Source organism: Zootoca vivipara, chromosome 8, assembly GCF_963506605.1.
Source record: "Zootoca vivipara chromosome 8, rZooViv1.1, whole genome shotgun sequence".
Taxonomy (NCBI): domain Eukaryota; kingdom Metazoa; phylum Chordata; class Lepidosauria; order Squamata; family Lacertidae; genus Zootoca; species Zootoca vivipara.
In genome coordinates this window covers 41,686,294-41,709,577 of record NC_083283.1, presented here as the reverse complement: position 1 = coordinate 41,709,577, position 23,284 = coordinate 41,686,294, and the positions used below count along the sequence as shown (strand labels likewise).

General features: G+C 43.0%; 1 protein-coding gene across 1 annotated transcript in view; it reads left to right on the top strand.

The window, feature by feature from the left end:
• Positions 1 to 4,935: 4,935 nt before the first annotated feature.
• The window catches only part of LOC118090047 (desmoglein-2), a 38,500-nt gene continuing 20,151 nt past the window's right edge, over positions 4,936 to 23,284 (top strand). The window contains exons 1-5 of the mRNA XM_035125364.2: positions 4,936 to 5,189; positions 18,558 to 18,593; positions 19,822 to 19,944; positions 20,969 to 21,130; positions 21,264 to 21,408. Of these exons, the coding sequence (XP_034981255.2) occupies positions 5,151 to 5,189; positions 18,558 to 18,593; positions 19,822 to 19,944; positions 20,969 to 21,130; positions 21,264 to 21,408 (505 nt within the window). The 5' untranslated portion in view covers positions 4,936 to 5,150. The remainder of the gene's footprint in view (positions 5,190 to 18,557; positions 18,594 to 19,821; positions 19,945 to 20,968; positions 21,131 to 21,263; positions 21,409 to 23,284) is intronic.

The following is a 23,284-nucleotide window of genomic DNA, read 5'->3' as shown; positions in this document are numbered from 1 at the left end:
CAGGATGTTAGCAATAGTAGATAAGGTTTGATTGGCAAACAGGCAGCTTAAGAATGTACCATTCCTGTGGAAATTGAGTGCAAGCAAAATAAGTTTTAGCAGTCAACGAAACTGGTGGACATGTAGAAAGGGGAAAGAATATTGGGAAAAGATTTAAATTTACCTTCCCAAAAAAACCTTTTTGTTGGAAATAACCCAGACAGAAATTTCCAAGTGCCAGAAAAGTTTATGTATGTATGCAACAACAGCATACATAATTTTGCTGTTAGCCCCAAACAACAAAACAAAACAACATTTTGTTAGCCCCAAAATGGAAAGTGAGCGAGGTCCCTTGCAAAGAGGACTGGCAACTTGTTAAAATATGCAGATCTTGCAGGTTTAACACAGAGAATAAGAGAGCAAGAAGAATGTATATTTAAAGAAGAGTGAAAAGTATTTATTGAATATATGGAAAATAATTGTACACAGCTGAAAACACTGGCAGCATTAAGATAAATTCAACAGAGTATATAATATTTGATTGATGTAAAAGTGGAAAATTGATATGAATGGTTATAGTAAAATATGCAGGAAAGTGTGGTATGTTCTATGAACCATGGAAGGAGAAGGAGAGAAGTCAATGGATATTTTAAAGTTTGCAAAATGTTTAATTTGAAATGTAAAAAAGGAAAACTCAATAAAAAATTATACACACACACACATTAAAAAGGTCCACACAAAACTTTTTTTGAAGGGGAGGTTGTTACAGACACTGCATAGTGTTCTGCATAGCTGCCAAGTTTTCCCTTTTCTCGCGAGGAAGCCTATTCAGCATAAGCGAAAATCCCTTTAAACAGCTATGCTGTTCTGCAGCCTACCTTATTTCATATATATTTTTCCATGTTTGAGAAATACCAGGGGTGGAGAAGGTGTTTTATCATACCTTTTATTTGAAGTACAAAATCTATTCTCTGGGTCTTTAGATGATCAAAAAAACCTGACTGGCTGTAGTCAATATTTACATCTTAATAGCAATATTCAGCAAACTTTGGATCTCCACTTTAACATACCACATCCAGACAATTATTAACAGATTTCAGGTTTTTACAGACTTTGTTTATATAGGCATTTTCAATCTTTAACCCAGGCATCCCCAAACTACGGCCCTCCAGATGTTTTGGCCTACAACTCCCATGATCCCTAGCTAACAGGACCAGTGGTCAGGGATGATGGGAATTGTAGTCCAAAACATCTGGAGGGCCGAAGTTTGGGGATGCCTGCTTTAACCCCTACCCACCATAAATAGTAAAGCAATATAATCAGGGCTTTTTTCAGCCGGAACTCGTCGGAACTCAGTTCCAGTATCTCTCAGGTGGGTGCCATTGCCATTATAAGAGAACGAGGGAGGCATTCATGGTGAATTCTGGCACTTTTTTTCCTAGAAAAATAACACTGAATATAATAAACACCATGAAGCTAGAAACAGGATAAAATAATTATAGAATAATAAACGAGAGAGTCAGAAGCTCAAAATGGGAATAGTTTAAAGCACATTCAAGGCACATTTTTCCCCCTCGAAGAATTCTGGGTCCTGAAGTTCATCCCTCACAGAGTTACAATTCCAGTAACTCTTAACAAACTACAGTGCCCACAATTCTTTGAGGGAAATTATGTGCTTTGAATATACTTTAAAGGTTTGGTGCGTATGTAGCCCTAGATTAGAACTTTAAACTCGATTTTTTTTTTTTCCTTTCAGAGTCATCGGAATCAGATACTAGGTGAGTCAGTTTAAGATATGCCCTGGTCTTTTCCCCAGCTCCCTGAGAAGGAGTTAATCATATCTATGTGATGGCCAAATGCCATTTCTTTGGCTGACTCAGCTAGAGATGGGTGTGGCATCATCTGTGAATGACAATCTGCAAAAGTTTCACTGAGAATATAAGGATTATTGTAAGCATTCAGGCACAACACAGCAACGTGCATTCGTAAAAGAAAATGACTTCACATTATGTTTGCAGTTGAGGTGGAAAGCAGGAATTGTTCTTCATGAAAAAAAAGGCTCATTCGTATTAAATTTTAACCTGGGCTTGCTGAGACTGGCGAAGTCAGCCAATACAAATGGATCTTTTGGGAAAGCGAGTGAAAAGATGTGGGTTTGATTTTTGTGCTAGTTTGTTAATGCTAAGTTGGAGGGTATGAGATTCAAGAGGATATAAAAGGTGGGTGTTATAGTTAACAGAAATAAGCAGGGCCCATTTCATGAATCCATCTGAACTTGAGTTTTAAGCCCAATCTATCAGTGGTGCCCTCAGGGTAAGACTTTGGGGCAGTGGAGCAAGTAGAACCTGGATTTAATGGCCTTACAGGGAGCCCCCAATTCTGGGTAGTGTAGTTTCCCCCTCAGAGTTACAATTCCCAGCAACCCTTAACAAACTACAGTGCCCAGAATTCTTTGAGGGAAAGAATGATGGGCTTTAAAGATATAGTGTATACACAGCCTTCATAAGTAACACACATTTTTCTTTTCTTCCCCCGCCCCGCCACACCATCCCATGTGTTGCCACTGTTCCTACATTCCTAACATTACTAAACAGTTTGCCAACCCTGACTTTAAAAAAGAAAAAGAAACACTATGTGCATGTGCAGTTTTTCACTTTAAACTTACCAGGCATACCCATGGCTTGCTACTTTTTCAAATAAGTGAAGTGATGTGTGTGGCCATCTTAAGAGTGGGGCCCTGGTAAGACAATTGTCTGAAGTTACCTTAGTTTGTTATTTACAAATAGTATTTACAAATGATCTTTTAATTTTAATAACCTATTAAAGTTCACCAATTCACTACTATTAAACTTATTTAAGATTCAACTTATTTAAGACAGGAGTGCCTGGCGTGCTATGGTCCATGGGGTCACGAAGAGTCGGACACGACTAAACGACTAAACAACAAGATTCAATCAATCAATCAGTTTATTATGGTAATAGACCAGCAGTTTAAAAATGGGTAAAAATGCAATAATTATAACAAGAAGATACCGTACAATAGTTATAAGAACAAGCCATAATAAAAACAGGGAGAAGAGAGTCACTAACCAACTAGAACTTTGAATGTTACTGAAGCAATGCAGCTGAACACTTGCAAAGAAGAATCATGTGTCTGAAACACAAGATTTTATCAACTAAATGGTGGCTAGTGGGTGACCAGGGGAGGGAGACCACTACCCTGTTCCATTTGTCATTTACGCACCTGCAAATCTCTGAGACTGAGGCCAACCCATACATTATTCCTCAGCCACTTATAAGGAGAGTTTGCTGTGGTTGTTAAGTGCACATGTGAAGGAATGGCATTCGTTTCCAAGCACTCAGGAACATAACAGTGAACACACACCAAGGAACAGACACCACTGATCTCAGCCCCCGGCACTTCTTTTGTGTTTACAGACATGCACCTGTCCCAGGCAAGCTCAACTGCCAGAATAAAGGTGAATCAGCCTTGAAGTTAAAGAACTTTACCTACACAATTCAGACAATGGCTGTGAGACTAAACACACTCAGGAATCACACAGGGTTCTTCGTTGTACATGGTAACAAAATGATAATCTTTTACTCCAACAGCTTCAGAGTTTATAATTTAACTGATCTCAGCTTTGCGTCCTGCAGTTCTGATTCCATGGAGTAGTGAACCAAGAGTGAGGTGCAAGCATTGAAAACAGTAGTTTAGGGAAGTTTTTAATGTGTGACATTTTAATGTATTTTAATCTTTGTTGGAAGCCGCCCAGAGTGGCTGGGGAAACCCAGCCGGATGGGCAGGGTACAAATAATAAATTATTGTTATTGTTATAGTGTATATTACTATTGTAATTACTTGCCATGCATATTTGTGTAAACTTTGGAGACCTCTTGACTATAAGCTACTGACAAAAGTAAGGCATCGGGGTCTCTAGCTGGAGACTCTGGAAACCTTACTTGCTGTTCCACTATGATAGCCTGCAAGAGGCACAAACGGGTGGTTTGTTCTCTGTGGCACAAGTCCTGTGGCCCAGCAGATGGACAGAAGGTGGCACTGCAGCCACCTTCTAACCACTCAGCTAGGATTATGTGATACAATACTTGATGAACATTTAACCAATGTTATACATTTATCAGTGTACCTTTGATGTGTTACAAAAATGTGACATGCATAATCAAGCACAGTAGCATCCTCCCATCCATCAATATTCCTCACCTTTGTCCTTTATCTCTATCTTTTGAACACCCTTCTTTCCCCCCTCCTCCTCCTCCTCCTCCAGTCTATTCACTTTTCTTCCTCTTTCTTTCATTTCCTATTAATTTAGATTGTGTCCCATACTTCCCCAGATGAGCCCTTAGCAGCATGCATAGGGTTTATCTTATTTATCCTCACAGCAGCCCTGCGAGATAAGAGTGTGGGTGAGAGTGTGTGGCTGGTCCTGAGTCACCCCAGTGTTACCCATTTCACAGCATTTTCTCTGCTTTCGTCTTTCCTTCACATCATGCATGTTTCTTGGCACTGCATACAGTCACAAAGAAGTAAGCAAGCTTCGGGATTCCTCAAAACTCTTCCTCCGGCTGGAAGGTTAAAGGCGAAGACTGGAGTGGGGAGGAGATGTCAGGATGTTTCTGGGAAAGATCCAAATGCCTTAGCTTAAGGTCTTCTGTTAGTTGGTGATATGGAACTTGGGAGAGTGGGGCGAGAGAGCTGCGTAGGTTTTCTCAGTCAGGCTCTGCTGTATGCAGAAAGGTCTCAGGCTGCGAACCCAAGGGCGGACAAAACACCCTTTCCTCACTTTCCCTCTCCCTCGGAAAAGATCAAAGGCGGGAACGACTGGAGAAAGGCTGCCTTCCGGAGCCAAAAGCCTCTGCACCGGGTAGGGCCGTATCACACAGGGCCAGAGGGCGGGGTAGCTCCGCGCACCCTCCAGGTGAACCCTCCCAAAGCGCTACACTCCGCCCCTCGACGGCTCGCCTTTCCTGCCGGAGCTGCGGCCGGCCCCATTTTCTTATCACCACCACCGGGGGAAGGAGAAGGGGTAGCTGGACGCCCGCAGCGAAGAAGGCACCCAGACTTCTTCCTCTCCGGGAGGGCGCCGGGCCGCTGCTTCTGCTGCTTTGGGATTCGGAGCAGGGGCCGGAGGAGGCAGCAAAGGGCTCTCGCCATGGCTTGCCATCTCGGACCTGGGATTTTGCTGCTCGTGGTGAGTTATGAAGCCCACCCGGAGTTTCCCCACTATCAGATTTGCCCGAGAAATATATTGGGGGGGTGGGTTTGTCTGTGTGCGTGCGGAGAGAGCTTAACTTTCCCAGTTTTATTCCGCACTTCGAAGCATAGGGAGGGAAAAGGTCGCCCCGCAGGCGAGTAACAGGCTTGGCTGCTGGTTGGCGGAAGGCTTTTTGCTCCTGGAGCGCAGGAGCGCGCCACGCCCGAGAACCTCGGCGAGGGAGCAGGAATGGCTGTGCGCCCGTCCGGAAACGCCCCTCGGCGAGGGGCTCTCGAGGTCACAACCGGCCGGGGGGGGGGGGGTGTCACAAACTTCGCCTTCGCGGGAAACGTTGGGAAATGGGTGGCTTAGAGGTTCGGCCGTTGTTGCAGGAAAAAAAAACAATTCACCACGCGCACGTTCGTTCGTTTTTCTAAAAAGCGCAACCTGGAGCCCTGCTTTTATTTCAACCAACTTAAGGGGGAAGATTCTGTCAAGAGATTCGACTGGGGGGGGGGACTTGACTTGCCGTCTAGGTGGCGGGAGCTGAATCCCTCCAGGCAAGTTGCTGCTAGCTTGGCCGTCTCTCCCGGTTCTCTGCCAAGAGCCTTTCTGGGCGGGGGTGGAGCGACAATAATCTATTGTCTGGTCACCTCCAGGTAGCTATGAAGGAAAGTCTTTGTAAATAGGAAAGTAACTGTAGGGGGGTTTGTTTGTTTTGTTTACTTTGTTCTAGCTGTGTGTTCCCTGCAGGACATGGAGATCTATTGACAGGCATTAGACAGTGTGGTGTGGTGGTTACTGATAGGTTATGTTAGGCCAAGGAGCCATCTGCCTTGCATGCGAAAGGGCCCAAGTTCACTCCTTGGCCCCTTCAGGTAGGGCTGGGAGAGGCTCCGCCTGCCTGAATCCTTGGAAAGCCACCGCCAGCCAGTGCAGACAGTACTGAGATGAACTATGGTCTGATTCAGTAAAAGGTAGTTTCTTAGGGTGGAGAAGAACCAGGTTCGAATCCCCACTTGGCCAGCAAGCTCACTGAGTGACCTCTCAGCCTATCCTACTGCACAGGGTGGTTGTGAAAAATAAAATGGAGGGGAAGTCTCATGCAAGCTCCCTGGAGGACAGGCTGGATGTAAATGTAAAGATTTTATTTTTTAAGTGGTGGAATGGCCATGTTCAGAAACTGCATGCAGGGGAAGGGCACTGTTGGGCAGAAACCTGTTACCTTCATACCCTCTCTGTGAGCTTCTTGGTGGAATCATCAGGTTGGTCACTGCAGGAAACAGTGAGTGGTGTTTGATGCTAGTCTCACAGAGTAGACCCATTGAAATTAATAAACACGACTCAGGTTTATTAATTTCAATGAGTCTGCTCTGAGTAGGGCTCAGTTGAGTACAACCCAGGATGCCAGACTAGATGATGAACACTTGGTTTGCTTCACTTGGGACTTCTCTTAGGTTCTTATGGTTAAGAATCTATATGTGGACTAGCAACCAGTAAAACATTTTAAACTAATAATTTAAACTAATACCTGGTTTACTAGTAATACATATGAAAAGGGGTCTTAGTGAACCACAAGCTTAAGATGAGTCAACAGTGTGATGCAGCAGCAAAAACAAACTTAACTAATGCTATTATAGTTGCTGCATCAACAGAAGTATAGTGTTCAGATCAAGAGAAGTAATACGTAGTACCACTCTATTCTGCCTTGGTGTGACCACACCTGGAGTACTGTGTCCAGTTCTGGGTGCCACAATTTAAGAAGGATATTGTCACGCTGGAATGTGTGCAAAGAAGGGCAGCCAAAATGATCAAGGGTCTGGAAACCAAGCCTTATGAGGAACGGCTGAGTGAGTCAGGTATGTTGAGCCTGGAAAACAGGAGGCTGAGAGGGAGATACGATAGCCACCTTCAAATATCTTAAGGGTTGTCACATGGAAGATGGAGCAAGCTTGTTTTCTCCTGCTCCAGAGGGTAGGACCTGTATCAATGGCTTCAAGTTACAAGCAAGGAGATTCTGACTAAACAGCAGGAAAAACATTTTGACAGTGGAACAGACTCCCCAGAAGGTAGTGGACTCTTCTTCCTTGGAGGTTTTCAAGCAGAGTTTAGATGGCCATCTGTCATGGATGCTCTAGTTGAGTTCCCTGTATTGCAAGGGGTTGGACTAGATGGCCTTTGGAGTCCCTTCCATGGGTGTACCCAGCATGGGGTAGGGGGGCAGCTGCCCCCCCTAGAAGCAGGGCAGCTGGAGAGGACAGGCAGGGGCACTGCCTGCTGTGCTCCGCCTCAGCCTGCTTGGCTGAAGTGAAACGGCAGCGGCAGCAGCGAAGCTGCCTCCGTTGAAGGAAACCTGGACCTGGACCTGGGCTAACTTCAGTCCACACTCCTTCAAGTCACAGCGAGCACAGCACAGAAAGTGCTGCCCCACAATGCTCCGCGGCACCTCATTTGCAAATGAAGTGCCATGGAGCATTGTGGGGCAGCACTTTCTGTGCTGTGCTCGCTGTGACTTGAAAGAGTGTGGGCTGAAGTTAGCCCAGGTCCAGGTCCAGGTTTCCTTCAACGGAGGCAGCTTCCCTGCTGCTGCCTCATTTTAGTCACCGCTGCCATTAAAGGAGCGGGTGAGGCAGGAGAGCAAGCGCGGGTGGCTCCGTGTGCTGCCTTGCAAACGGACCCCTTTCCTATGGGGGGCGTGGACATTGACCATGCCTCCTGGGGGATCCTGGCCATGTCATTGCCAGCTAGCCAATCGGGTGGCTGGGGGGGCGTGGCTGGTGTGCCCCCCCTAGCTTTGATCCTGGGTACGCCCATGGTCCCTTCCAACTCTGTTTCTAATTTTATGGGCATTTGCTGGATCATTGTAAAAGCAATGTGTTTTCTCTGGCTTATGCTGCCCAAGATAGTTCAATCTCTCTCTCTCTCATTCTCTCTCTCTCTCTCTCTCTCTCTCAGAAGAAATAATTTTTAATTTTTTCCTCGCCCACCTACTGCTGGAAATACCAGACACTCCGTTCCACATCTTTTATCTTATTGAAGATCTTCTTGAAATAGACAAGTTTGGAACTGAAACCACTCCTTCCTCAAAGTAATAATACAGTAATAATAATACAAAACCATTGTTGCTGTCAGCTTAGCAAATATTTATTTATTTTACAAAATTTATATACCTCTTGATTGTATCAAGTAGTTTACAAGAAATATTAGAATTGCCAATTAAAAACGGTTCAAAGCAATTAAAAACATTTTAAAATAATTAAAATTATCAGGAAAATACAGTAGATTAAAACATTTCGGCATCTACATGTCTGGAAACATCTCTTGATGTTCTTCTCAATTACTGGTACATCACCCTGTGGTGTACTTTGCATAGGGAAACTGAACCCAGACACGTCCTGACTCATATAAAACTTTGAGGAAATGACAAATATTCCAGAGAAGAGTGTTGGTTCCTATACATCTTGTGAAGCAATATACACCATGCAACCACCATTCCTTAATTTGTGCCCTGGGGGTTTTGTCTGACTGGTTTCATTCCACTTGCCCTGGAACATCTTACTGATGTCATGGTTCAGCCCTAGAAAAAAATGATGCAATGATAAAGAACAGAATATACTTCCCAACATATGCAGAGAATTCCTACCTGTAGACAAGTCACTCTTGCAACTTGCTGATGGGAATGATGATTCTCCACTGCCCTTTGACACCTGAAATGTATAATTTCAGGACCCGCCTTGTTTTTTGTGACTGCATTTTTGTAACTTCCTTTTAGTAGAGATTCAGCAGGTTTCATCCCTGCCTTCTTTGAGCTGTCACATAAAAACAATAAAAAGTAAATAACATAAAAAACAATAAAAAGTGTGCATGCACACAAAAGCTCATACCAAAATAAAAACTTAGTTGGTCTTTAAGGTGCTACTGAAGGAATTTTTTTTACATAAAACCAATGTTATTTAGACAGGCCTTCAAAGCATTTTTAATATTTAGTTGAGAGCTGCCCAGAGTGGCTGGGGAAACCCAGCCAGATGGGCAGTGTATAAATTATTATTATTATTATTATTATTATTAATCCTGTTTTAACATTTTATGAATGTTTTTATTGTTACATCTGCATGGTGTGCATCGCCCTGTATTTTTAAGGAAGTGTAGCTGGTAATATTTCAATAAAAATATGTATACATGGTATGGATAAAGTGGGCAGAGACTGCCCCCCCCCCATTACACTATAATTTGCAGTAGCCCCTTGAAATTCATTGGAGGTAGATTCAGGACAGACAAAAGGAAGGACTTCTTCACACAAGACATGATAAATTTAATTATAATTATTATCACATTATCTGCGACAGGTGTGTTTTTGGTCCTATCTTTAGCAACTTTACAAGTCAATTACAGGTAGATAAATTCATGGAGGACCAGTAGCTATAACTAAATAGAGTCCCCAGTTGCTGGAAAGCAACTGTGGATAGGCTATTGTAAGGATGGAAAACCTATGGCCTGAATTAGATGGAGCCTTGATCTGGTCCAGTAGGCCTCTTCCTACATCATATGTTCAGTATTGGAACTGATAATGCCGAGATGCCATTGACTTAAGGGCAAAACTACATGTTACATACTGTTCTAGGAATGGATTGAGTATCACTCTGAAAGAAACAGTATGGCCTTTTTCTCACCCACCTCCACTTCTGCAAGCTAAGCCATAATTTAGCTTTGTGTGTCATCCAAACCCAGGCTCACTCTTTATCTCATTCCTGACAAACCATTTACAAGCTCATGGTTTGTCTGGAGAAGAGTACACTAAGCCAGTGCACTAAGCCAAAGCATGATTTAGCTCACAGCAGTGGCAGAACTGGAGGAGAGGAGCAGAGTGCCTGCAGCTTCCTCCCCAAGAGCCTGCATGCTATCACATTCACAGTTGTGCTCAGCATTACATGCAAATTGAGCCTATATGTAATTTCCCCAGTATTGGAATTCCCCCTTGACTTGAGAGTGGAGAGTTGGCACACTAGTCCGTGTGTTATCTCTAGAGCAGGGTTTCCCAAACCTGCGTCTCCACCTGTTGTTGGACTGGCTAGCAGGACCAGTGGCCAGGGATGATGGGAATTGTAGTCCAAAAACAACTGGAGATCCAAGTTTGGAAAACCATGCTCTAGAGCAGGGGTCAGGAACCTTTTTCAGCCATGGGCCGGTCCACCATCCCTTAGGCCATGTGGTGGGGTGAACTATATTGGGGGGGGGGGGGTGAACAAATTCCTATGCCCCACAAATAACCCAGAGATGCATTTTAAATAAAAGCACACATTCCACTAATGTAAAAACACGCTGATTCCCGGACCGTCTGCGAGCCGATTGAGAAGGCGATTGGGCCGCCTTCCCCTGCTCTAGAGAAATGTTGTGATTTCCGTTTGCTATATGTTAATCATGTTCATAGATACTTCTTGTAAGGTCAGTGGTTGAAACTTCTTGCAGCCCAAGAGATGTTGCTGATGATTTATTCCATGGTGGCTACTGAGGTCTGAGATGCAAGAGCAGTTAGGCCTACTGTTGGCTACAATGTTGTTGGGGTTAAACTAGGCCAGGCTTCCTCAACCTGGGCCCTCCAGATGTTTTTGGCCTACAGCTCCCATGATCCCTAGCTAGCAGGGCCAGTGGTCAGGGATGGTGGGAATTGTAGTCTCAAAACATCTGGAGGGCTGAGGTTGAGGAAGCCTGAACTAGGCTTTCTTTCACCCTGGTCAAAAACTCAGTTCGACCCCCACACACCTGACATTTGTATACATATGCACATACACACACTTCTTTGCTCCCTTCCGATATTCAGCTCCTTGAGGTTTCTTTGACATTCTCATTATAGCAGGGGCAGCTTCCAGAGGCTTCACTTGAACTTACAGCAGTGATTCTCGTGAGTAAATATGCATAGATGCTAACGTTGCAAGTCCTTGCCCAGTAAATAAGGAATTGTTTCACTTCCTTTTCCACAGCACAGGGTTATTTACTTCTCCGTCTGGTTTTAGTTCTCTGGGTCTAATTAACCATCATTTAGTTATCCTGTAAATCCTTACATGAAGATATGTGGCAAGTGACCTTCATTTAATCCTGCCATGCCCAAATATAAATAGTTAACTTACTAAACCTCACAATAATTTTATAACTATCTGTCAGTGTATTTCTAATAGTATAACCAAATCAGTAAGTTTTGACATAACTGTAAAAACTACTCTGAAAATTTATTATTCCAAGAATGAAACCTTCATCTGGTTGTAAATATTAAGATTATACCAGCAAGAATGAGTCTTTCTGTAAAGAAAATGATTTAAATCAAGTCTTGCTGACTAGTGATTTAAATTGTGATTTAAATGAATTTGATTTAAATCAAATACACCCTGATTTATTTATATATAAAAGGTAGTTTTCAGTCGACACTAACATTTGATCTGTTTCTACAGCAACCAGTATTTTATTTTATTTGTAATATACTATGTGTTTCCTTCTCCTGTGGTTTTGATATAGGATATCTTAAGAACCTTACAAAAGAAAGACTTCACAGATCCATACTAGACAATAAGCTTGAAAGTAGCTTCATATTCAGTAAAGAAAGGGTCCCTTTTCTCCTATTTATACCCATTAATTTTGTTCTTAGTTTTTTTATCAGCTGTTGCCATTAATCCAATTTTATTTTATTTGTAAAGTAATATGTGGTGTGGGTGTGGGTGAATATTCAACTTTATTGCTGTAATTCTTCCAGAAAATTTAAATGTCTCCTTTCTAATCTCTCCTTGATCTTGCCCTCTAGTCTATAATTTACACCTCAATAATTGCTTGTTTGCTTTAGAAAAGGCAACCCCTAAATGTTTCACTGATCTATTATGAACTTGAATTTTTGTTTTATCTTCTAAGTCTCTCAATACTTCATCTGTAAGATGAAAGGCTAAAAGTTTTGTCATTTGTATTTTGTTGTCTGATTAAATTCATCAACAATATTTAAACATTCTGTTAGGCATATTTCAGCTTCAGTATTTGTTAATACTACATCAGCTGCATATAGGCCAGTGATGGCGAACCTATGACACGCGTGTCAGATGTGACACACAGAGCCCTCACTGCTGGCACGCACGTCACACTGTTGTTGTTGTCTCCCCCCATTTGTTCTCCCGCTCCTCCTCACGCTACAGCTTGTCTCCGCTGTTAAAACCAGGATCCTTTTTTGTTGTTGTTGTTGTTCCTGGTAGCCAGAGATTGTGTCCAGCGATTGGTCTGTTTTTCAATTTGCTGAGTCAGTGGCTGTTTCTGATTGGGTGCAACAGGTTCATTTTTAACCCTTTCTGTGCTGTTTTTATTTGGCACTTTTTAACCCTTTCTGTGCTTTTTTTGGGCGCTTTGGCAGACTGTCAGTGCTGCGTGTTAGTTCCAGCAAAGGTATTACAGTATTCGTCATTTATTTCTGTTCTCTTCCCCCCCCAAAAAAAAGCACAGCAGCTTTGGGGCACCCCCCCCAAAAAAAGCAAAGCAACTTTTGTGCTCCCCCCAAAAGCTCCAAAACTTTGGTCAGCAGCTCCCCCCAAAAAGCTCAACAACTCTGGGCATGGGCACTTTGTGATAAATAAGGGGGGTTTGGTTTGGTTTGGTTAAATAATTAGTTTTGGGTTTATTAAATACAGTTATATATTACAATTATACATTTTTGTTATTTAAACCATAAATATCGCAAAATTACGGTTTTTTTCTTGAAGTGACACACCACCTGAGTTATGCTTGGTTTTTTGGCGAATTTTGACACACCAAGCTCAAAAGGTTGCCCATCACTGATATAGGCAGACCTTAATTTCCTGCCTCAGACAAGATTTTACGTGTATCGTGTGAGGAAAAGGGGCATGCTGATATCCTCACCCCCAAATGCAGACATGATGCATAAAATGGAATAAAAGGAACACTTTATTGAACAATCATAAATCTGAAGCAAGGCAGTAACAGTGCAGATAAATGAAGGCTTTAAACTAAATGAGGCTGAGAAGGGAGCATATGCTCCCTGCTCCCATGACCTTATACTTCCCACTAGGAAGGGAAAGTCAAACACACCATATTTGTATTTGTTGCATAGTAGTGTTTGTATTTATTGAATAGTAATTCTAGGGCTGGGGTGTGGGTGGCGCTAGAGTTTGCCGATCAGAAGGTCGGCGGTTCGAATCCCTGCGACGGGGTGAGCTCCCGTTGTTCAGTTCCTGCTCCTGCCAACCTAGCAGTTCGAAAGCACGTCAAAATGCAAATAGATAAATAGGAACCGCTACAGCGGGGAAGGTAAACGGCGTTTCCATGTGCTGCTCTGGTTCGCCAGAAGCGACTTTGTCATGCTGGCCACATGACCTGGAAGCTATACGCCGGCTCCCTCAGCCAGTAAAGCGAGATAAGCACCGCAATCCCAGAGTCGGTCACGACTGGACCTAATGGCCAGGGGTCCCTTTACCTTTACCTAATTCTAGGGCTACAGTTGTGGCACTATGTTAATAAAGCGAATCAGCTGGTTTGCATGCCACCATTATGAGGGGGGGCATGTTCTATAGCATATAGTTAGGAAAATGGTTTAGTGGACTGATCTGAAACTTGTCAGTTTATGAGAAGTGGGTTTGAGGATGGTCCGTGCCAAATTTGGGGTGGAAAGGATAAGAAGTGGCTTATTTTGAACAAGTTAAACATTTGAGACAAGACATTTGAGGCAAGTTGGCAGATGGTGTGTGTTTTACTTCCATAGAGTTTGCTGGGTTAATTTTTCCAGAAAGTTTCCTCCATTTGTACTGTGTGATTTGGGAAACAAATGGTTGTGCAAAATCAAAGAGATAATCTAGTACAGTATGTGCTTTTGTCCAGTAGTAAGGTAGTGTTACATGGTTGTATTTTTTTTTATTTAAAAGGCTTTTTTTGTTGTTGCGGTTAATGGGAATTCAGAAGGGTGTCCCAAACACGTGCTTGGTGTGAACTTGTTTTGAGAGAGGGTTAAGTTGATGGAGAGGGCTGAGCTGTAGCCTTTCAGTTGGACCCAGTTGCCAGCACTGGCAACTCCATGAATGGTGAGTAAAGGCAGGTAAGAGTCAGAAGTTCAGCTGGGCAGGGAAGGGAGGTCTCCTTCCTTGAGATCTCAGTAACACAGCTGATCCCACTGGGGCAACTTGCTGTTAGTACCTTGGGCAGGAATGGCTGCATTCCTGATCAGGAAATCCATAGCACAGCCAAACCCATTGGGGCTGATTCACAATTGTCCTTTTGCACCTGCATCTCTGTCTTCCCACACCTATTAGGTGTGAGCCAGGTGGGCGTGGTTTGGGCAAAGCAGCCTCATGGGCCAAATTGGGAATCGTGCCAAATTTGACTCATGGAGCAGAGGTGCCCCACCCTTGGCATAACTGTAACACATGGCAGCATGATCCCCTGCTTGCCACAAAATATATACAGTACAGTATGTGCTCAAGACAAACCTCTCTTCAAGACATACACTGGTTCTCTTCATGTGTCTCTGTGATACATTCATTTGTATCATTCACATTCTGCATTTGTATGCGTACAAGCCTTGCTGTTTTTAGAAAGCACCTAAAATTGCTAGGTGCTTTTCAAAAATTAAGAAATAAAGACTTGTCTTGCCCTTATTTTTAGATAGTAAGCCTGCAGGCATCTTAGGGAGGAAAGTAAAAAGGAAGGAAAAGAGAGGGAGAAGAGATGGTTATCTATATGGGGCATTAGAGGTTTCCTTGCATTTAATCTTTCCTCTGCAACTGGTGTTTGCACTGGAAATCCCCCAATGATGCCTTCCCTTCCCACCCACGAACAGAGGCTTCAGAAAAGGACTTTTCTTCAGGAATGTAGTACAGACGAAAGTGTTAAATTCTCTCTGTGTGTCTGCTGCGATCTTCATAATTCATCAGTCCACACCAGCCTCATGCTATTTCTGTTGTTTTTTAAACATGCATGTTACAGACATATTTAACTGCCTCTCTAGATTGGCCCTTCAAGAGCCCTTGCATGTAAAACCAAAGGAAAAGTGTCACATAATAATAATAATAATAATAATAATAATAATAATAATAATAATACATTTTTATTTGTATCCCGCCCTCCCCCGCTGAGGCCGATGCCAGGGCCTTTGAAAGGGAACTGTAGCTTTTACTGTTTCACTGCAAGGCTGCTTTCTGGTTTGTTTTAGATAGTGGAAATATTTTGGAAAGCAATTCTGTGTGACAGCTTAGTCTGACCAGCCCTTTTGGCATTGATGTTTAGCAACTGTACAAATATTATTTGCAATGTTGACTCCCATGTTGGTTCAACATGATAGAATGCTCCTGCTCGTGGGATTAAAATCCCAATTTAAGTCTGCTTTATTTTATCTCATAAGAAATGTCTGTAAGGGAAGGTGTGCAAAGTTCTCCAAGTGGGCAGAAAAGATTTTCGTCGTCTGTGTACTTAACGCACTTCCATTTTGAGCTAAAGCTCACAAGTCTTTACAGAACCTTCTGCTGGTTCATACCTGTACAATCCCGAGAAAATGCATGAATCAGTTTCAACTGTGTTATGACAGAACGTTTAGTAATGCAAGGGCAGGGTAGCTTTCACACAAGACAAAGAAAATGCATTTCTCACCCAAAACAAAGAAATCCACCCTGAAACAGAAACCTCCCCTAGGTTAGAAACACAACTTGGAAGCATGCTGGGACTTGCAAAACAATGATTTAATATGGACACACACAAATGTCTGCATTGAAGTTAGGGAGCTGCCCAAATGAATACTTATTGTATAGGCTGCCAGTTCCTGCAACACAGTTTACAGTCGCTTACAAAGGGTGTGTGTCTTCTGATGTTAAAAGTTTGAATGTAAAGCATATTTCCCAACATCAGAAAATGTTAATATGGGTATAAGCTCTTCCTTTTTATTTGGAAGTTCTGTTTTCGCCCTGGCATGTTTATGATCCCGTTCTGAAAGAAAAGTCAGCAGAACTCATGATCTGAATGAATGAAAGCTCATTAACTCAAATTGTTTTTTTATAAAGATGCATATTGTTGACCATACTGCCATGTGGTAAATGCAACTTGTGCATGGATTCTCTTCCATTCTTTTTGTGAAATCTAATCTTACTTTGCTGACTTGCTGCTGACACAGGTCGCCAGTACACAAACCACAAGGTTGCTGCAGGTTCCGGTGCCACACAGTGAGCTTATATTGGGTGAACCACTATTTAAGCAAGTATTGCACGACTTGCTGGCTAGTAGACACTCAAGCCACACTGAAAATTTCCAATTCAAGGCTATCCTTGTATCGGGAGTTGGCAGAAATGAATAAATTTATTTGATATACAGAATAGGAGAATGTCACTCCACTGACCTCATACTTTTTGCATTCAAAGTGCCTACCCTCCATTTATGCAGTGAGAGCTGTTGTCTGCTTAGGATTTGGGGAGCACCCTATCATAGGGTCTCCTTTTTTGCCTGCTCCATACTGTTGGGTAAATTTAATTTGTATTCAGGGAGAGGTGTGGCTTGCTTGCCAAATTTGCATTGGTTTCGTGCAGGTGAGGAAGCAGAAAAAGCCCAGGTTTACTGAAGCAGAATTGGATTGGGGGCACCAATTCAGGTCTCTGCCAGTGCATTATGCTGGAGGGTCTCCTTGAGGCCTGACTAGGTGCACATCTGGGTGAATGCCAGACAGCGGAGGCCGGGTATGCATGTGGGGACAATACCCAAGGTTTACTTGGCAACAAAGGAGTCTTTCCTTCCTGGTTCTTATTTGAGGAGCCACAGCTCAGGGCTGTAGCACAGGCTTCTAGGGTGGTTACTAGAAGATTTTGAAGAAGTCTTCACCTGCCTGTTGAAATTCAGTTTGATTGGATCAGTTAACACATGCAGGTTTGTTGAATGTAAAGTTTGCCAAGAGATGGTTATGGAAATGTGGGACTTGACAGGAAATTATCCTTGTAAAAAATGGTCTTTCTTTGTTCAGCTCTGGGGGGGGGGGGCTTGTTGTAGGAAGTATACATCCATAATACTACTGCCATAGTTCAAAGTCCCTAGTTCAGATCTCATCTCTGTCGTGATGATCTCCCTAGTCTCCACCTAAAAGGGGGGGTAATAAAATGGCCAACTTTATCTTTCTGCTCCGGGTATAAAGCACTCTGAGCTATCCAAAACAAAACACCATCTATTTTTTTTAAATATTTCTTTTTCATCTACATTTCAAAAAGCAGCCCAATATAGAAATATATGAATGAGGCAGCTATTTTAGACGTTGTTCAGCAATGAAAACAATTCAGTGCAGCCACTTAAAACCCAGTCTAGTGCAAGGGCTTAATATCATTCATGTCCCCAAAGCCTTGCTAAGCAGGGAGGTTTTAGCCATCACCTGGCAGAAGGTCATTAAAGAGCAGCATGATGATAAATTACATTTATTAATCACTTGTTAGCGATTTACATTTTAAAACATTGATAAATCATACCAGGGGTTCCCAAATTGCGGTTGACAGACCATTAGTGGTCTGTGAGCTTTCAGGTAGTTCAGAGTACGCCTGTATGAAATATATTGATTTGTAAATGTATTTTTGTTGCTTCTTTTTATTCTCATGTTCTGTCTTCCTGTGTTAAATTCAAATTGTAATACAGTAAAATATAATGTAAGAAAAGAAGCAATAAAAAATACAGCCACGTATCACACAGCATCTTACACAGTGCATTACAAATGCTGCAAGTGGCAGGAAAATCATTAAGCATTCCTGGATGGAGGATGAGAAGTTGCCCAGGAGGGGGAATGTCCCAAGGAGAACTGCAGCCTAACAGTGGAGCATCCTGGCTCAGCTTGTTAAGCAACAATCATTCAGTTGTGTGAAGGGGAGAGCAATCCATAATTACATCTCTATATTATTAGCATCTCTATAGTTTTCATTATAGGAAGGAACTCTGTATAAGGCTGCCATTTTGTAAACTTTTGCAGCAGCTGTTCATTTATTGTACTATGTGTATCAAGCTTGAGTTGAAGCAAGGGCAAAGTCTCCAAAGGTGGTTTATTCATAGAACTGATAAGTCAAATAGCAGTGTTTTGTCTCATGACTCTTTTAAATGTGGAAATAAATTAAATTAAGCCTGTTTTGGATTTGGCCATACTACCCTGTTCATACAATCTGGGAAGCTAAGCAGGACCAGCTGGTACCTGGATGGATTTTAATAAGATAATCTTTAAGCTTTACTGTTTGTTCTATTGTATTCAGTTTTAACATTACTGGGTGGACGAACAAGGAAAAATGCATTTGCTGAATTTCTCTGACACTGTGCACAGTTATTTTAACTCTCATGCTTGTTTTGTAGCTTTCAAAAATACATTTCTATATTATTATTTTTCAGAGCTGTGCCATCTTTGGGAATGGACTTCACATAGAGGTAGGAGATGGTGTGAAATTGTAATGAATGGAACAAAAATCCTTCCAAAATGAAGCTGCAAAGAGAGGGGAATGAATTCAGGTAGAAGGGAATGTATGTAGAGCAGGCATCCCCAGACTTCGGCCCTCCAGATGTTTTGGACTACAATTCCCATCTTCCCCGACCACTGGTCCTGTTAGCTAGGGATTATGGGAGTTGTAGGCCAAAACATCTGGAGAGCCACAGTTTGGGGATGCCTGATGTAGAGCATAAGACGAATGGTGGTGTCTGGGTGGGGGGAAAAGAATGTTAAATGCCTAACCACTTCCACAAAATAAATAAACACACGGAAATAACACACGGGAAGCTTTTCAAGCCTTAAGGAAAAGTATTCTTGCATTTATTTACAAAATAAGATATTCTAGGTACTGTATTGTATACAAAAAATAAAATATATACTTTTGAAAATAAATTATTTAGCACCAGATTCAACCAACCCAGCATATTAGAGGAAGCATAGCTGGTACAATAGGGCTTTCCTGCCCCCACCATGTCTCCCCCAAATCCTCTCTGGAGAGTTGTGAGGGCCTCCAAAACAGAACATGGGAGGAGAAGGGGGTATCATTACATCTGGAAAGCAGAAATGGAACCATCAGTAGAGTGCAACATTGAATTCCTCCTTTAAATTTGCCATCTGTAGGGCTTCACTGAAAATGCAATAACATGTCAGTGAGGTGCATCATCTATTCCTGACTTCGCTGCATTCAGCAGCAAGTTTCCATAGGCAGTTCAAACAAAAATGTGTTACAAGGCCCCTTCAGACCTTACCACTGAATAGTAGAGGGTGGAGGTTACATGGCTGGTGCACTTTGAACACCATTTCATGGTATTAAAAGCCAGGAGAGGCTGACTTCGGATAAAATGTGCATAGGATTGTGCCATTAGTCTGCGCAGTATATTAATTTCATCTGTTTTTTCTAACAAGCCCCACATTATTATTAAATGGAAAAATACAAAAAAGCATTTTTAAAATAACCTTGTTCATTATAGATGTTCATTCAGGATGTTGACATGCACACAGTGTTCCATATTTTTTATATTTAACAAGATTTATATGCTGCTTAGTCAACAAAAACCTCAAAGCAGATCATATATAATAATATAAAATATTCACTAAAAATTCTGACAGAAACAAACTTGGAAAAACTAACGGACATAACATTTATCAAAATATATGCTTTCCTGGCAGATTCCTGGAGGTAGCAACAAGCAGCTCCTTCATTCGGACGGTCACATTAGACAGAAGCGGGAATGGATTGTCCCACCTGCCCTCCTCAACGAAGAGAGTGAAAATAAGAACCCAATTGCTAAAGTAAGTCAGAGCCAAATGAACAGAATCCTGAGAGATGTGGGGCAGCCTTGCTATGGGAATGGGTATCTCTTTGACATCATCATATAGCACCTCCTTCCTGGGCTGCTTAACAAAAACAAATAGTTAATTTCTGTGGGTTGTATCTAATGCTAGTCCTACTCAGGGAAGACCCACTGAAATTAACATAATTTAGGTTGATTCATTTCAATGGATCTACTCTGGATAAAGCTTGGTTGGCTATAACCCTATGATTGCTTTATGTAAGTCACCTTGTGAGGGCTTTGTTCTAGAAAGCAGCCTAGGTAAGCGAAGGAATAGGGAACGCAAGTCAATTGATTGCTGATTAAATACTGGATTTTACACCAGACTGTTCTGTACTGATAGCATTTCATTGGTGACATGAGATATCACATCCTCCACTAACTCTTTGTCCTCACTTTAAAGCCTGTTCCTACCCTTACTTCCCAATATATATCCCTACCTATAGTCACCATTCTTCCATTTCTGCAAGTCTCCTGCTGTCTCTCTGAGCTCCACATTTCTCCCTTCTGCCTAAAGATTTCTCTAACAATTCCCATGTAACAGGTAGGTAGCCGTGTTGGTCTGAGTCGAAGCAAAATAAGAAAATTCCTTCAGTAGCACCTTAAAGACCAACTAAGTTTATATTTTGGTATGAGCTTTCGTGTGCATGCACACTTCTTCAGATACCAATGAAGAATACCAGATACCATTCCCATGTAGTTGCACCTCTTTGGCCATGTTCAGGTGTTTGCCTAATAGTGTGATGGCTAAAAGCAGGAGCACGTATTGTCCCAACCCGCAACATGCTTGTGTATGTCATCCCCCTGACCTTTCCCATGTTGGGCTTCTAATGATATGCAGCAGAGAGGTGCCCAAGATATTCTACTTATAAATTTTTTTATTAACTACCAAGGCAAGTATACAAAGAAATTATCTTGTTTATTTGTACAGGGGCATTTAATTTCCTAAAACTCTGAACGTATTTTAATCATGTTCCTTACAGATACGATCTGATCATGAAGGTGACCCTGGGGTAGTTATTACATACACTATTTCAGGCCCAGGAGTCACCGAACCACCATATAATTTGTTTGTGATTAATGGAAAAACTGGAGACCTGAACATAACAAGAATAGTTGATCGGGAGCAAACACCAATGTTCCATGTAAGTGAAGCAATTCGTCTTCCTTTTCTTATTAAGCACTCAGATTGATGTCAATTGCCATCATTCAACTTTTACTGTATTGATTTGAATTCACACATATGGATTATTTACTTTTCTGCCAATATTCTTCCAGCTGAAAGGTTATGCAATGGATCAGTACGGTAATAACATGGAAAAACCATTAGACTTGAGAATTAAAGTTAAAGACATAAATGACAACTACCCAAAGTTTTCAAAGTCAGTTTTTATGGGCTCTGTTGAAGAATTGTCTGAAGTAGGTAAGTCCTGGAGCTTTATTTAATACTTTCAGTCTAACTTGATAGCAATTTTGTTTTCTGTGCATATCCTTGTACTTTTTCCTAACTACCGTATCTCTTGGTCCCTTGTGTATGGTTGAAATCCTGTACTTAGTAGCAGATGTGTCTCTTTCATTGATTTCACACAGATGTGCAGGGTCATGGTATTGCAATAGGTTAGGAACATCACACGCATTGGTCTGAGGTTGGTCTTCAGAGGGGAAGATGCTGGAAAACGTAGCAGAGATTAATAGTTCAAGGTACACCTGAAATCCTTGCTTCTGCAAACTATTAAAGATGCAAGAGCCCTGTTCTTTTGCATCCTACCTTGCCCTGGTCACACAGGATGACTGATAAAATAAACCAAAGCTTTCTTTCGTTATGTGATGCTGCCTAGAAAATTATAGTACAGTGGAACCTCTACTTACGAATTTAATCTGTTCCGGATGCACATTCGTATGTAGAAACATTTGTAAGTCGAAACACGGTTTCCCATATGAATGCATTGGGAACGGATTAATTCGTTCCGGAGCCTCACCTCGCTCGCTGCCCTGCGCTCACCGCCACTGCTGCGAGGGTGGCCTTCTGCTGGCCTCGCGGGATCGGGCCCTTGCTGCCGCCGCCGCTGCAAAGCCAACCTGCCAGCCTCGCGGGATCGGGGCGCCGCCGTCGCCGTGAGGCTGCCTCTCCTGCCCTCGGCTTCTCCGCTCGAAGCGCAGCCGGAGCCGCCATGCAGAGGAAGCGCCCTCCACCCCTCGACGCCTCCCCAGCCTAGGCGCCTGTCCAGTACTGCTGGCTCCACCGGGAGAGGCTCTGCATCACCACCCGCACACTGGGAGAGGTGGCGGGGTGATGGGAATTGCAGTCCTGGCGATGTCGGAGGCCGTGTGGGACTTGGGCTCAGTGCTGGCAGCGGCAGCAATGCAGAGCCTCTCCCGGCGGGGCCAGCAGTACCGGGTGGGCGCCTAGGCTGGGGAGGCATCGAGGGGCGGAGGGCGCTTCCTCTGCATGGCAGCTCCGGCTGCGCTCCGAGCAGAGAAGCCGAGGGCAGGAGGCCGGCCTCGCAGCGGCGGTGAAGCCCCAATCCTGCGAGGCCAGCAGAAGGCCAGCCTCGCAGCGGCGGCAAGGGCTCGATCCAGCGGTGGCGGTGAGCGCAGGGCAGCGAGGCCGTTCGGATGTCAAAAATTTCATAAGCGCGCCACCATTTTTTACTATTTTTTTTCCCTTCGTTAGTAGAAAAATTTGTAAGTAGAGTCATTCGTAAGTAGAGGTGCCACTGTAGTTTGGGAAGGGAGAGTGCATTTGCCTTACATTCTGACTGTGCAGGCTTTATTATCTACCCTGGAGAATGAGAATGTTGAATTGTGCCACTTCCGACTACAGCTAGCAGGTCTCTTTTTGTAATGGCCCCTTGGACAAAAGAACTCGCTGCACAGTGGAGGTAGGGGTGGGCTAGGACAATTTTTCAAGGTCTACTCACGGCATAGGGGAAAGAGAGCACCTTTCCTCAAAGAACCCTTCGTACATGCTTACATGCTGTGCTTTGTCTAAAGAAAACCGTGGCCTGCACTCCCAAATAACTGCAACACCCTACATGCAAGCCAGTCATTAATGGTGCTTTAGAACTTGGGGCTCTAAATAGTACAGGGTGTCTGTGTGCTTAGGGCAGGTTCTCTGCTTCAGACCTTTCCCCAGGGACAGGACAGTGCCCGGGCCGGGGGGCGGGGCAACAAACATGGCTGTGAGGTTGCATGAGGGAGAATGCCCAAGTAGGAAAATGGTGTTGGAGGCAGGATAGCTGCGCCAAATGGGCAGGAAGGAAGCCACTACCATGGCTAGGGATTACAGCTCGAGAATG